We start from the raw sequence: 14,364 nt of genomic DNA on the forward strand, positions 1-14,364 counted from the left end.
CCGCTCATTCTTTCAAAGCAGTCAACTCTTTTCATGGAAAGAACGGTTTGTGTTGTTGTTAATTTGTGTATGATTCAATTAAATTGCAAAACTTTGATATTAGGCACAGTTAGCATAAAGTCTGGGTGGGAACCGCTGGCCTCTGCTGAGCAGCTGTCTGGCGGGTGGTGCAGGCTGGCGCCGGGCACGTTGGCTCTGGGTGGGAGCTGGTAACTCTAAGTCCAGGTGGCGTGACTGGTGGGTCTTGCTCCTGCAGAGTGCAGAACGCAGGCTACTCTGTGAGCCGGCCGGAAGGTGACACTGGGAAGTACAAGTCCATCCCTCACCACCACCGAGGAGAAGTGCAGTTTCTTGGAAGGTTGGTGCCGTGTCCCTGCTAGACCTCTCGTTCCAGCCCCCTCCCTGCCCCAGGCCCAGCCAAGGCGGCTGCGGCGCTGCAGTGCTCTGATGTAACTGTGAGGCCGGTACCAGGGGGACAGGGCATTGGAGGAAATGTGGGCAGCCACGTCTCTCAGGGGGTCTCCTCTCAGCCCACAGGGAGGTAGGAGAAGCCCCCTGGGTAGGTGGCCTCGTCAGCTGGGGCTGGGGCTGACAGGTGCTCCTGAGCTTCACGCGAGGCCTTGGCAGCTGGGTCCCTCTTGTCTTTTAAAAGTGCACATGGGCAGTGACATTCTCCATGCTCCAAGGGCCTTGCAGACTGTGAGGTGGACTTTCTGTGGAAAGCAATTCTGATCGCTTAGCTCTGTCCCTGGGGGAGGGATGGGCACGGACACACTGTCACTGTCAGTGGATCTGTCTATAATGTCTCACCTCCCTTCCCCACTCCAGCAAGTCACCTCCAGCAAGTCAGTTAACAGGGCTGAGCCGTGGCTCCTCGCTGGCTCGGGGCTGGGCAGTTAGTGAGGTAACCAGTAAGCGCAGCCCGGCGGCAGCTGGGGGTGTCTAGGAAACTACCGCCAGAAGCTGCGGCAGGATGGCCGGCCACCGCCTGTGGCCCAGAAGTGCTGGCCTGGCTCCGTCCCTCTGGGCTGCCCTGCTCCGCGCCTCTGTGCAGCGCTGGAGTCCCCGCTGAGAGCCACTCTGGTGGGTTCCACAGGTACGCGCTGCTGAGGAAGTCCAAAGAGCGGCAGGGGCTGGACGGCCTCAACAACCTCCACTACGTCGCCAACGTCACGTACGACGCCCTGTACAAGAACATAACTGTCAACCTGACGCCTGAGCTGGCGCAGGTGAGTGAGTACTGAAACGCCAGAGAGGACGCGTTTGCTTTCCCACCGCCACACGGACACGGTCCTGCCGGCTGTCTTGGGTCTGCACCGGGGGAGAGCAGAAGCGGTCCAGCAGAGGACCTCAGTGTTCGAGGAGACGTGACCGAGCACACGCACAACGCCTTCATTTGAGGACCTGCTGGGATGGAGGGCCAGCCCCTGGCTGTCTGTGCCCACGAGGTGGACGTCTGTCCTGCTGCTCTCTCCTGTCCCCCCCGCCCAGCGTCCTGACGTAGCCAGTCTCCAGAACCCTGGCGGGCCGTGAGCGGCAGGGCCACTGCTGTCACCTGGCCAGCCTTGGGTCCGGGCAGCGCGGCCGGCAGCGGCTGGATCTCCACCATTCCCTGCATCTCTGGTGTTCTCTTGGTTTCATTTTTTTTTTTTTAAAAGTTATCTGCTTTGGGCAGGGATTGAGGGTGGGGGAGGGCTTTGGGTACAACTAGACATAAACATATAACAGTCACTTCTTGAAGAAGTATAATTGTAAATAAGCCATGTAAAATGCCTTTTTAAATTTTAATTTTATAACTGGCTCCAATTCAAAGCAAGGATTTATACTTTAGATCACTTTTTTGGTTGGCAAAAGCAGGAACTCAGTTAAATTGCAGCTGAAGAATATCCTCTCCCAAATTGTGGTCACTTGGAAGGGAGACAGGACACATCACCCAAGAGCGAAACAGTCTGACCACCTCACCAGTAGCTGGCCTTTCTGTTCCCTCCCTGTCCCTCCTACAGAGTCCGGCTTGGCTCCTGCTATGCAGACCCTCCCTATGGCCCTGAGGCCCACTGGGGCCCTGTGGGACTGGAGAGGCGCTACTCTGTCTGTGCCAAGCAGACCCTTGGCTCCCCAGGCACCGGCTCTCTGGACTTCAGTTCTGGGCCTTCAACATCATAAGACGGTGGGCGTTTCCCTCTGTTTTTCTTCTCTTTCCTGTGGACATTGGCCAGTTTCTAGGAGCTGTGCCCTACATGACCAGCTGGCTTCAGGGATTCCTCTGCTTCCTGTCTCCTCTGTTTCTGGGAAGATTCTTTATCCTCACGGTTCTGTTCTGGGCCACACAGAATGACGAGCAGTTGCACTGGGGGAGTGAAGCCAGAGAGCAGGTGACACCTGTGTCCTGGGTCAGCTGGGGTCCAGGGGAGACACCAGCCCAGCTTTGAGGTTAGCAGAGCGCCCGTGCTTTCTGAGGTCAGATTCTGTCTTGCGTTTGAATTTGTGCCTCTTTCTTTCCCCTGAGCCAAAGCCCTCAGTTCATAGCTCTGTCCACTTGTGCAGGATCCTGGAGAATCCCAGCTCCTCTCCTTTTCCATGCAGCATATTTACACATGTGATTGGGAGTGCTTTCTGAAGAGTACTTCATATTTTTTTTAATTGCCTTGTTTGCCTTCAACCTCCTGAATTTTCATGGTTTACATGGGTGTGTGTAGGGCGTGTGTGAGCGTGTGTGTGTGTGTGTGTGTGTGTGTGTGTTGGGTTCCATGGACGTATGATCCCCACGAGCTGTGGGAGTGATTGGCCAGGCCTTATTTTTTGTTTTTTGGTTATTTTGGTTTGAGTTTTTGTTCTTTTGAAGAACAGAGTGGTATTTAGGAATAAATTGTATTGCAAACTCTTACCAGCTCATATGAGAGAGCAGGTACCTGCCCTTGAAAATGCTGGTGAGTTACATCATGTATTAAAAGAAATGTATGAATTTCATGCGTTGATCCCCTGAGGGAACGGCAGGCACAGGCCCGTCAGATGTCCCTTGCCCGATGCTGCCGACAGTGATCCCCCTCCACCCGCGCGCCCACTGGCCCTTCTCATCCCCCTCATCACTGAAGGCTGTGGTCTGCTTTCCCGTGACGGACTGGGTGTCATTTGGAACTCTCTGCCAGAACAGATGCGTTCTGGTCCAGGGTGAGGTGTGTGAGGCAGGCGGGAGCAGGACATGGGAGGCCACCACACCCTCCTGAGGACAGAGGAAAGCTCTCCTCTGCTGCAGGGCCATTCAGATTCCCTTCAGTGGTGTCTGAGTTTTCTATCAAGTGGAGTTTCTTCATGTGCACTGTTGATCATTTATGCCCCATTTGATGCCATGTGTAACCGTTGTGATCACACAGCCAGGCACGTTGCTGTCACAGCATGGAATTCTCTGTTAAAAACACCCCTAGAACTAAATGTGACCTTGAACATATTTCGGCAGCTGAAATTCTTCAAGGCTACTGAGGGGGTCCCCATAAGCCAATCTCATCTTGGATTGTTGTGTGTGAGAAAGGTTTCCCTTGACACTGGTGTTTGGGGGGTGATATTTGCAGAAATGTTAATTTGACCTGCCAGGGACCCTGTCAGAGCTCCTTGGACATCAGGAGCCGAGCCACAGCCACTGTCTTGATGGCTTCCGCTCATGCTGATGATGGCATTGAACGAACATAGCTAGCTTCTTTCCATCACTACATTGTTTTGAGCTTGCTCTTATGTTTTAAGAGGTGCCAGGGGTACATTTTTGCACTGAAACCTAAAGATGTTTTAAAAAACACTTTTCACAAAAATAGTCCTTTGTCATTACATTATTTACTCATGTGTTTGTACATTTTTGTATGTTAATTTATGAATGATTTTTTCAGTAAAAAATACATACTCAAGAACCAAACCTTGGTGGCCTCTCTTTTGTCTAGCACACTGTGGCTCCTTGGGGACCTTTCCCTTCTCAGCAGCCAGCTGACCTGTCCCTGGTATATACTGTGGCAGAGGTGCCTGTCTGCCCACGGTGGGCATCCCGGTGCCTGGTTTACTCTTAGGGATTACCACATCATACCTGTGAAGTTGAGGGGCAGCGGGGGCGTGGAGTTTGGTTCTAGAGGGTTCTCTGGGGCCTGACCCTGCTCAGAGGTTGTACCCACAGCTTCTGCTGCGTGCTCACCGCTCAGGGCCCAGAGTGAGATGAGGGCTGTGCCTGGGGCCAGCGGAGCACAAAACCGCAGAGGCAGGCGCAGCTTGCTATGGACTAAGTCCAGCCTCGGGGGCATCCGAAGGAGAGCCGTGGGGGCACAGAGGGCAGTTAAGGGACAGAAAGAAAGTGGTGTGGCTTGAGCAGAGCAGGTGAAGGTACGCTGGGCAGCTGGGCGATGAGCCAGGCCGTGCCGGACAGGACCTTGTGGGGCCCCAGCCAGGAGGCTTCTGGGCCTCGGGCCGCATGGTGGGTTTGCAGGGCGTCCTTAGGGGATACCAGGGTCGGACGGAGGAGGAGGCGGGGCCGATGCTGGGGTGCAGGGTGCAGATGGGGGGCCGTCATGCTGCCCCGGAAGATCACAAGGTTCGTCCTGACCGCTGCCTTCGGGGATCTGGACACAGCCCAGAAGAAACAGCCCATGGCCTGCTTTGCACTCAGGCCAGGCGGAGCCGAGCGTCCGAGCGTCCCCGTGCAGCAGGTAGTGAAGGTCTGCGATCGGCCGGCAGGCAGGAGGAGCAGCGGGAGGACACGGGAGTGGCAGGTGGCGGGGTTGCAAAGTGATGGAGACAAAAGCAGAAAATCATGGGAAGGGGTGGGGGGGCAAAGGTGCTGGAGGAGAAGGGGGCGCCCAGAAAGTTTGGGCTCTGGTTTTCCAGCATAGGGACATCACCAGGAAAGGTGGCACAAGGTACCAGGACAAGGGGTGTTCCTGCAGGAACTGCCGGCCTTGGTGGTGGGGAAAGAGATCACAAAGGAGAGCTGGGGGCTGGGGTCGTGGCTGGGGGCAGAGCGCTTACCTAACATGCGTGAGCCACTGGGTTCGATCCTCAGCACCACAGAAAAATAGAATAAAGGTATGTGTCCACCCACAACTAAAAAATAAATACTTTAAAAAAGGAGGCTTGGAATTCTTGTCCCTGTGAAGCTGCCGCTGTGGGTGAGGAGGGCTTCCTGCCAGTCCCAGAGTGAACCCAGCCAATCAGGGTCCGCGTTCCACCCCTTCCTTCTCACTCCCACGGATGCCTTAACCTGGGGGACACCCCGTGGTAAAGACAGCGGTTCGTCTGATGAGGACCTGTCTGGCCAGTTCTGTGCAGAGCACATTGGATACAACCCAGACCCTCACCCTCACTCTAACCCTGCAGGGTGGACATCACCCATGCCCTGGAGCAGGGCCCCTCCACTGCCCACTTGACATTCTAGGTCAGGTTATCCTCTGCCTGGGGGTGCGGGGTGGAGCGTGGCAGGACGGGTGGTTAAATATAGGGTGCAGTGCTCCTAGTAGGGTGTTTACCAGCACCCCTGACCTCTGTCCTCTGCGTGGCTTTCAAGTGTCACCAGGGCCAGGTATGGTGGCACATGCTTATAATCCAAGCCACTTGAGAGGTGAGGCAGGAGGGTCACTAAGTTTGAGGCCAACCTTAGCAAGACCCTGTGTCAAAAATAAACAAGGGTTGGGGATGTAGCTTAGTGGAGATCAACCCTGGTTCAGTCGTTAGTATAGAGTGGGCAAAGGGAAATAGGGGCTGTCACCAGACTATCAGGTGACTCCAGAGAAGCAGTGGGAACAGCTGCTCTAGATGACTGGCAGCCCCCAGCTTGCCTGAAGTCACAAAGTGAGCAGCTGAGCCAACCAGGGAGGTGCTGGCCCTTGACCCTTAGGCCACTTTTGACCCAACTTCTGTTTTACATACGTGCTCTTAGTAGCTTTCTCTTAATAGCTTTTGTTCCCAGAGGTTTAATAGTATTTTTTTAATTATAAAAGCAATAAGGGAGTTCAGGCCTGCTAGAAGGCAAGACGGGACTCTGTGCCTAACTGGCAGGGTGGTGCCTGTACTGGAACCTGTTCCCTTGCGGGGGTGAATAGGGAGACAGACAGTCCTAGTTCTTAAATGTCCTGCATTACCATGGCTCGTTCTTCTAGCATCCTTGGAGACCTCTTTCCCACGGGTAACGGTAGAGGCACCTTGTTGGGGAGACTTTGCGTAAGGGCTCGGCCAGGGCCACACCCTCCTTCCCTCTCCTTAGGCCGCTGTTTTGCTTCCCGGGATTTCTCACTCCGCATCATGTTGTGCTTGTGTCATTCTTTGTTCATTGTCAGCCTCAAACGTAATCCCACCAAGGTAGACTCTTGTTCTGCGCTCCATCCCCGGTGCCAAGAACTCGTCCTGACACATAGTAAATGCTCGATAAATATTTGTCAAATGAATGACTGTGGGCCTATCTTATTCCTTTGATGACTGCATGTAATAACTGGTGGTATGTATGTATATAATCTGTTCAGCCATTCCCCATGATGATTCTGGATGTTTCCCATGATTGCATTATATGTACCACAGTGAACACAGCCATGCATGAATCCAGGAAAGCTATATGAGCAGGCCACCTTGAGAGACTGCAGGAAACACTGATGGAACAAAGGATCCTCACATTATGAATGATGGGATTCACCAAGCTATTCTGCAAAAACACAGTGTGAGCCAGGCATGGTGGTGCATGCCGGTAGCTGCAGGTTTGAGGCCAGACTCAGCAACTTAGTGAGGCCTTAAGCAGTTCAGTGAGACCCTGTCTCAAAAAATAAAAAAGAGCTTGGGATATGGCTCAGTGGTTAAATGCTTCTGGGTTCAACCCCATTACTCCTCCCCCCAAAAAATAATTAATTAAAACTACAGAGTGAATTAGCCCTTCCGCCTTCCCCCATGCATGACTACCATCTATAAATGACCTCTTGCCATTTATATCTCTAATCCCCTGGAACTGATTTTGTGTATATGAGATAGGGGATCTATTTTTTTTTTCTGAATGGATTCCTCATTGTCCCAAAGAATATTGAATAATTCATAATTTCCCCCATTTCTTTAACAAACCCCATCTGGTACGTGTAAATTCTTGATAAAGGCCCTTCCTTTCACCCGGCCCTGGGTCTCACTGTGAGCAGTTCTCTGTAGTAGGTTTTCCTAAAAGACAAGTGTCTCATCCCCATGTTAGTCTGTCTTCAGCAGCTGTGTCAACACCTGACACTGGGACGTTTATAAGCAACAGAAGTTTATTTGGCTCATGGTTCTGGAAGGATTCCAAGAGCGTCATGCTGGCCTCTGGTGAGGGCCATCGAGGGCCATGTGTCATGCATGGGGGAAGGCGGAAGGGCAAGAAGGCTGAGCTTGCTTTTCTAACAACCCATTTGTCACCAGGCCCGGGGCTCAGCTGTAGCTCCAGCTGCTCAGGAGACTGAGGCAGGAGGATCACTTGAGCCCAGGAATTTGAGACAGCGTAGCCTGTCCTCGGGTCTAAAGAGGGGCAGGGGGACAGTAACTGCGATAATGACGTTAGTTCATTTAGGAGGCAGAGCTGCCACCAGGCCCTGCCTTCACACTCTTGCATCAGGATTAAGTTTCTAACACATGAGCTTCTGGGGACACATGCACGTCATGACATTGTCCTCCGTGCTTTTTAAGCTTTTATAAAAGGGTGGCAAACATACAATCCATGAATCATGAGCCAACAGCTCTTTGAATGGTCAGTGTGAATGTGGTCACGTCACTCCATGATTGTTTATTAAAATTTTCTCAGTAATTATATTTCAAGAGGGATTGAACCAAGGGTGCTGAACCACTGAGCCACAGCCCCAGCCCTTTATTTATATTTTATTTTGAAACAGGATCTCACTAAGTTGTTCAGGGCCTCTCTACGTTGCTGAGGCTGGCTTTGAACTCACTTTCCTCCTGCATGCACCACTGTGCCCAGCTTTCTTTGCAAATTTTATGCAGTTTCTCCATCCAGTGAAATCGAAATTTACTTTGTCAAGTTCTATCAAAAGCCTACTGAGGCGCCTGGCGATGTGGTCCAGTGGTAAACACTTGGCCTCTCATGCACCAGGCCTGGGTTCAACTCCCAGCACCACCAAAAAAAGGGATCGTATGTAGGGACTGGGGTGCTGTGTGTGTCAGGCCCTGGATTTTATCCTCAGCACCTTGTGGGGGGAAGGCCTCTCAAGCATGAGATGGTCATTGTGCCCACTGCACTTGGCTGTTGACCTGGGGAGGCTCCGCTTCTTTAGCGTGTTTGCGACAGTCGGTCTTCATTCTGGAATCAGAGAACCTTGGCTGAACTGCGTTCTTACTGGCGGGTCCACAGCCAAAAGTAGTGTGAGAGGAAGAACCAGTGTGCCCAGACCTTTCTTTTCTGTGGTGTCGTCTGGCACAAAGTTCCTTGAAGACCTTCCCTCAAGGGGGACGCTGGTGGTTTGGCACCGACCTACCGCCTTGCCCAGGTGCTGTGGCCTGGTCTCAGGGACGGGCTTTCCTGAGCTCCCTCTTGCAGGCGGAAGCTGCCACAGGCCGCGGCCGGTGCACCTCAGCCAGCACCTCAGTGCTTACTGTCTGGGGACCTGGGTTGGAAAGGCGTCACCTTCCTCTCCAAATGAGAGAACTGCAGCTTCTCCCTGGCGCTGGGCTCCCAGGTGGGACGCGGTGGCTCTCGGCTCGCCTCCTGCTGTGGCCTTGCCTCGCTGGGGACCTGTCAGCCCTGAAGGCTCCTCTTTCCCGTCATTCAGCAAGTCTGCGCCCCCACTGTGCCCACCCCGCGTGCCCAGGTCCTGGAGCTGGTGCTGGGGACTGAGCCCTGTCCTGATGGGGAGGAAGGGCCACAAAGACCAAGCCAACGCAGCGTCTCCAGCACACACTGGGGGCGGGGCAGGCCCTGTCCTCGGGTCTGTGGCCATGCCAGGGACCAGCCCAGGCCCCGCGCTGGCCCCACCCAGCCCTCGCTTCCCGCTTTCTGGTTTGACCAGGTGTTCAGGCAGGTGACAGACACGATGTAGGGAACCGCGTTGCCCTCAGTGTCCAGTTCCCTCTCCGGCCAGTCCCAGAACCCAAGAGGGTGCTTTCCCACTGCCCCCAGCACGCCCTTCCTGCCGTGTGCCCGCATGATGGGTCGCGGCCGGCCACTTCCTTTTCCTCTTTGCTGAAGGAGCCTCTCTGCTGGCCTGTCTCCTCGTTGCTGCTCTGAGTCCTCCTGTTCTTGCTGTCCTGTCACCTGCCACGGACCGGCCAGGACACGTTCTCATTTGTCCTTCCTGGATGCCTTGCTCTGTGGCTCCTCTTCCTTTTCTTCTTGTGCTGGGAGTGGACCTGGGTGCTCCACAGGCCGGGCAAGTGCTCTGCCCCAGCCACACTCCAGCCCCTTTATGTTCAGACAGGGCCTCGGTAAGTTGCTGACGCTGGCCTCCAACGTGTGATCCTCCTGCCTCGGCCTCCTGAGTTGCTGGGATTCCAGGGATGTGCCACTGCGCCTGGGTTCACTATTCATAGTCTGTTAATTTTTGACTTCACTCAGAAGTTGGCAAGTTGTGGCCGGTCCGCTGCTTGGGTGTAAATAAAGTTTTATTGGCACACAGCCTCGCCCATTTGTCTGTACTTAGTCTATGGCTGTTTCCAGCTCTAATGGCAGAGTCCAGTAGTGGAGTAGTGGTCAGACTACTCACGGCCCCGGAGTCAAAAGTACTCGCCATCAGGCCCCAGACAGAAGGCTTGCTGGCCCTGGCTTTTGTTGAAAGAACAAGAAGGTTAGATTTGGACTTGGAGCCTGGCCCTTCTCAGGCAGGGCAGCGAGCCGGAGTGTCTAAAGCTGCCCTGTTGACGACGCCTCTCATCCTGAACCATGGGGCCGCCCTGTTCGGTGCGATTCTTTTTCAGACCATCTGTGCCTGGGTGTGCTGGGTGCACGCGACTAAAACGCGCAGGGGTCACCCCAGGGAAACTGGGCTGCGCGGAATAACCACCCAAGAAACAGAAAGACCTTTTTCTTTTTTTTTTTTTTTTTTTAATATTTATTTATTTTTTATTTATCGGCGGACACAACATCTTTGTTTGTATGTGGTGCTGAGGATCGAACCCGGGCCGCACGCATGCCAGACGGGCGCGCTACCGCTTGAGCCACATCCCCAGCCCCAGAAAGACCTTTTTCTTTGGGGTCGCTGTGACGGCGCCTCTGACCTTAAGGGTCCATAAAAAGAGAGAGAGACAGAGAGAGAGAGAGAGAGAGAGAGAGAGACAGAGAGAACAAGAGCGAGAGCAGGAGAAGCTATTCAAATGAGGCAAGGGGTCAGGTTTCAGGGGACTGAGTCTATCTTCATGATGTCCACTGTCAGCAGGTTGACTGACACCTGGGTAGGCCACACCCAAGGGCACAGTAAGAGAAGGGGACACACACAAGGCACTTCCATGGAAGATTCTGCCCCAAACAGGGCAGGGGGTAATGTCACAAAGGAACAGGTGAGCGTAGCTCCCCCCGCGGGGCTGCAGGAAGGCACGCCCACGCCCGGGCGCGAAGACACCGCCGCTCACACCCTAGAAGAGCTGGGCAGCGTGACCCAGGGTGACCCTGCCACGCTGGATGCCACCCGCTCAGCCGGGGAGGCTGACGGGTCTCGTGCTAGTCAGCCTCCCACACGGGTGACCCCGCTCCTCCGTGCTGGCCTACCTGCTTGTTCACGGGTCTCCCCTCAAAGCTGACCTCCCTGAGGACAAGGGCCTGGTGCCCCACCATCCAAGCAGCTCGGACAACAGACGGTGCCCAGAGGTTTGTCCAGGGAACGAGTGGAATGTTCCCACAGGTTTCTTTACAGTCTGACCCTGGACTCTGTGGCCACCCTGGTTCACCTGATTTCTGTCCCCTGACTGCTGGGAACAGGTCTCCAGGGAAGGAGGCGCTTCCCGGTGGAGCACAGCTGGGGAGCACCTCGCCGGTCCTGCTCTCTCCAGAGCTGGGAGTGGGCGATGTCTCCCGTCCCCCTGTTCCTTCCCCAGGCCCCACCGCTGAGTGGGGCGCCAAGGCTGTGGGAGAGGGTGGCAGGGAGGTTTGTGGTGGGGCAGGCGGAGGACACGCCTTTTTGGTGACTCTCAGCCTCCAGGGATGGCATCCGGCAGCACCCAGCAGAGCTCATTCCCCAGGTGGCCTCCACTGCTCCTGACAGTCTGTCCTTGCTGCTGGCCACGGCAGGGGTACAGGCGACTCACTACTGCCCACCCTGTGCTGCGGCTCTGAGGCTGCGGGTCCGGGGGAGCCAGCATCGGGGCCTGCCCTGAACCAGGAGCTTTGTGTCAGGCCTGGGCCTTTCCGTGGCCGGTGTGGGAGGTGCCCCGTCCCCACCATTTAACACCCCAAAGCCACCCCAGTAAACACAAAATGAGGAAGACCAGCTTCTAGGCAAAGGCACCTCCGACAAACCCCGCCCTGCTCTTGACCAGGCGCCCAAAGCCCTGCTCCCCAGAGACGTCCCCAGCTGCTCATTGTGCCCTTCTCACGGACCAGGAAACAGCCCCCAGAGGCCGCGACTTGGTCTAGGTTCACGCTCTCATTTCAGAATCCAATGCAATTGGGAATAAGTCACCAAAAGACCCCAAATTCTTAGCCTCTTAAAGAACAGGAGCCACTCTTCTAAATAGACCCAGAATCAGAGGGAGATCCAGATGGAGATGGCAGGTCCTGTTGACTAGAGTAGGGACCACGGCAGCCGCTGCCCACAAATGAAACGTCAGGCCCTTAAAATGTTCATTATTTAAAAAAAAATTAAAACAAATGGATAAACTAATTTAAGAAAATAGCAAGCTGGGCTGGGGGTGGCGCACACCTGTAATCCCAGCAGTTCAGGAGGCTGAGGCAGGAGGCTCATGAGTTCAAAGCCAGCCTCAGCAACAGGGAGGTGCTAAGCAACTCAGTGAGACCCTGACTCTAAATAAAATACGAAATAGGGCTGTGGATGTGGCTCAGTGGGCGAGTGCCCCTGAATTCAATCCTCCGTACCCCCACAAAATGAAAATATTATGATTTAAGATCAAAAGGGTAGAAGTATGAAATTAAAGGTAGACTCTGCAATTAATGAGGACAAATCATTAGAAGTGATGACTAAAATGAAAAAAATTCTCTAAAAAGAAAATCACACCTGAGTCAGGTGTAATCCCAGCAACTCAGGAGGCTGAGGCAGGAGGATCGAAAGTTGGAGACCAGCCTCAGCAACTTAGTGAGACTCTGTCCCAAAATAAAAAATAAAAAAAAAACAGCGAGGACATGGCTCAGTGGTGAAATGCCCCCGGGTCTGTGGAGGATGTGACAGCCCCACCTCGCGTCCTCCACACAGTAGAGGCTCCCGGAGGGCAGGGCTGTCACCAGGGTTGCCTTTTGCCTGAGAAGGGCCCTCTACAGGGGTGGCCAGGCCTATGGTCTCGTCCACATAGTGTCTCAAGGTCCCCTTTGCGACCCCCAGTGGGGACAACTCAGAAGGTCCTCTGGCCTGCGACTCTGCAGGGCCACCAGCCCCTGGTCCTGGCCACGCCTCCTGGTCCCAGGGCAGTCGCACCTCCCAGAGGCTCCCCAGCGGCCACCTGTGCGTCCAGTGAAGGCGCAGGTTGGAAGAGGCCCTGCTGCAGGCTGAGCTGAGGCGTCCTCCTGTCCTCCTGTCCTCCTGTCCTCCTCAGGCTGCCCGAGGAAGGGCCGGAGGGCTGGAGAGACCAGGAGGATGCAGCAGGACGGGAATCTCCGGGGCTGTGTGCTGAGAGCCATTGCCAAGTGGGAATGACGCATGGCGATTTCCTTGTCAGCCTACCCCATGTTGCTTAGAGGGAGGACTCTCCATTGTGGAAATGGGTTGCCTTGGACCCAGGTCACCTGCAGTGACATGGCATGTATGTTTGAGAAAGGTGACCCTGCTCAAGGACCAGGGTGGATCCGGGTTTAGGGAGGATCCTGCTGGATTAGGGTGGGTCCAGGTTTAGGGTGGACCCTGCTGGGAATAGGGCGTATCCTGCTGCCTCAGGCGCCCGCCCACTCCTTGAGTTCCCCTTGAGTTCTCGCGGGATTCAGAGAGTATTTTGGGATGCAGAGCCGAGTGGAGGTGGATTTTCCCCAGAACATGCATGTAGAGGGCCGGTGACAGTTCGGGAATAAAGAATTGCTGTTTGAATCTACAAGGCTGTGAGTGGCTCCTGATTTTGTGCCCAGCCAGACCGCGGCAGCTGTGGCTTTGCTGGAGTCCCTCTGTGTGGGGGTGGCCCCCTCTGGTGCTGCAGGGAGAGTGGGGGTCGCCCTCCTTCAAACCTGCCCCTCCTGGGAGACTGCCATCCGGTTTCTGTGGCTTCCCACCTCCCCTGTCCCTGCAGAGCCCCAGCTTTGCACACTGTCAAAGCTGGGGACAAGGGCAGTGACCTGAAACCGTGAAATCGCTCCTGCGTCTGCATCTGGCCAGCTCCGCACCTGGGCCTGAAGCTCTGGGCTCCGAGCCCTCCTGCAGCCCCTCGGGCACAGCGCAAGGGCTTCCCACCACACGCTCTCCAAGGGTCACCAGCCCTGAGGTTGGCGAGGCCCTCAGTGCCCAGGCACAGAGATGCAGGTGGCCCTGCCCTCGGTGCCCCCGCCCTGGCTGAAGAGGCAGACGCAAACTGCTCCACTTCCTAAGGCTCCAGAAAGAACGGCCTGTTGTCTCCTGGGGGTGCAGCGAGCACCCGTTGGGACCAGTTCTGAGAGCTCTGAATGTCCCACAGAAGGGTCTCTGGAGAGAGGCAGGGTCCAGCTGTGGCCACACAGCCAGTGCCCATCTGTTAAGTGTTATTGAGCTCTACTATGTGCCAGACACTGTGCCAGGTACCTGGCTTCCAACATGGAATCCATGTTCTGGGGAGAAGGGTAGATAGAAACAGGCCAAGAAGCTGGCTCCAGGTGGGAGTGATGGGGTTGGCGGTGGCCAGGCGGGAAGGGATCCCTTAAATGATCAGAGAAGTGACTCTGATGTGATGGTTGAGATGAGGCAGCTATGGGGAGAACAGGAGGCTGAGCGAGTGACAGTTGTAGGAAATGCCATTTCAGAGGCCCTTTTTGCGGGAGCCTTGGCCCATTGTGGGGAGTGGCAGGAAGCCCTGCAGCTGGAGAGGGGCTGCGGGTAGACAGGGCTCGTAGGCCAAGGTGAGAGCTGAGGAGCCTGGGAGGGTAGCCGGGCCCCTGGAAGCCTTGTGGAGGCTGGGTTTGATTTTGTCGTTTCTGGAGGTTCCCCTGGCTGAGAAACAGGGAAGCAGGCTTCAGGCAGCGTGGCCGGGCTGGACAGGGCATGGTGAAGTCGGAGGAGTAGGCGAGCAGGAAGGCTTCTGAGTGCTGGCGAGGGCGACTGGAATCGA

The 14,364-nt window shown here is 55.1% G+C and overlaps 1 protein-coding gene across 2 annotated transcripts in view; it reads left to right on the forward strand.

Moving 5' to 3' along the window:
- The window catches only part of B4galt5 (beta-1,4-galactosyltransferase 5), a 70,942-nt gene extending 67,093 nt beyond the window's left edge, over positions 1-3,849 (forward strand). For both annotated transcript variants that reach the window (XM_076851961.2, XM_076851962.2), the window contains exons 8-9: positions 257-358; positions 1,097-3,849. In XM_076851961.2, coding sequence (XP_076708076.1) covers positions 257-358; positions 1,097-1,244 — 250 coding nt within the window. In that variant the 3' untranslated portion in view covers positions 1,245-3,849. The remainder of the gene's footprint in view (positions 1-256; positions 359-1,096) is intronic.
- Positions 3,850-14,364: the final 10,515 nt, after the last annotated feature.

Source organism: Callospermophilus lateralis, chromosome 3, assembly GCF_048772815.1.
Source record: "Callospermophilus lateralis isolate mCalLat2 chromosome 3, mCalLat2.hap1, whole genome shotgun sequence".
NCBI classification, from domain to species: Eukaryota; Metazoa; Chordata; class Mammalia; order Rodentia; family Sciuridae; genus Callospermophilus; species Callospermophilus lateralis.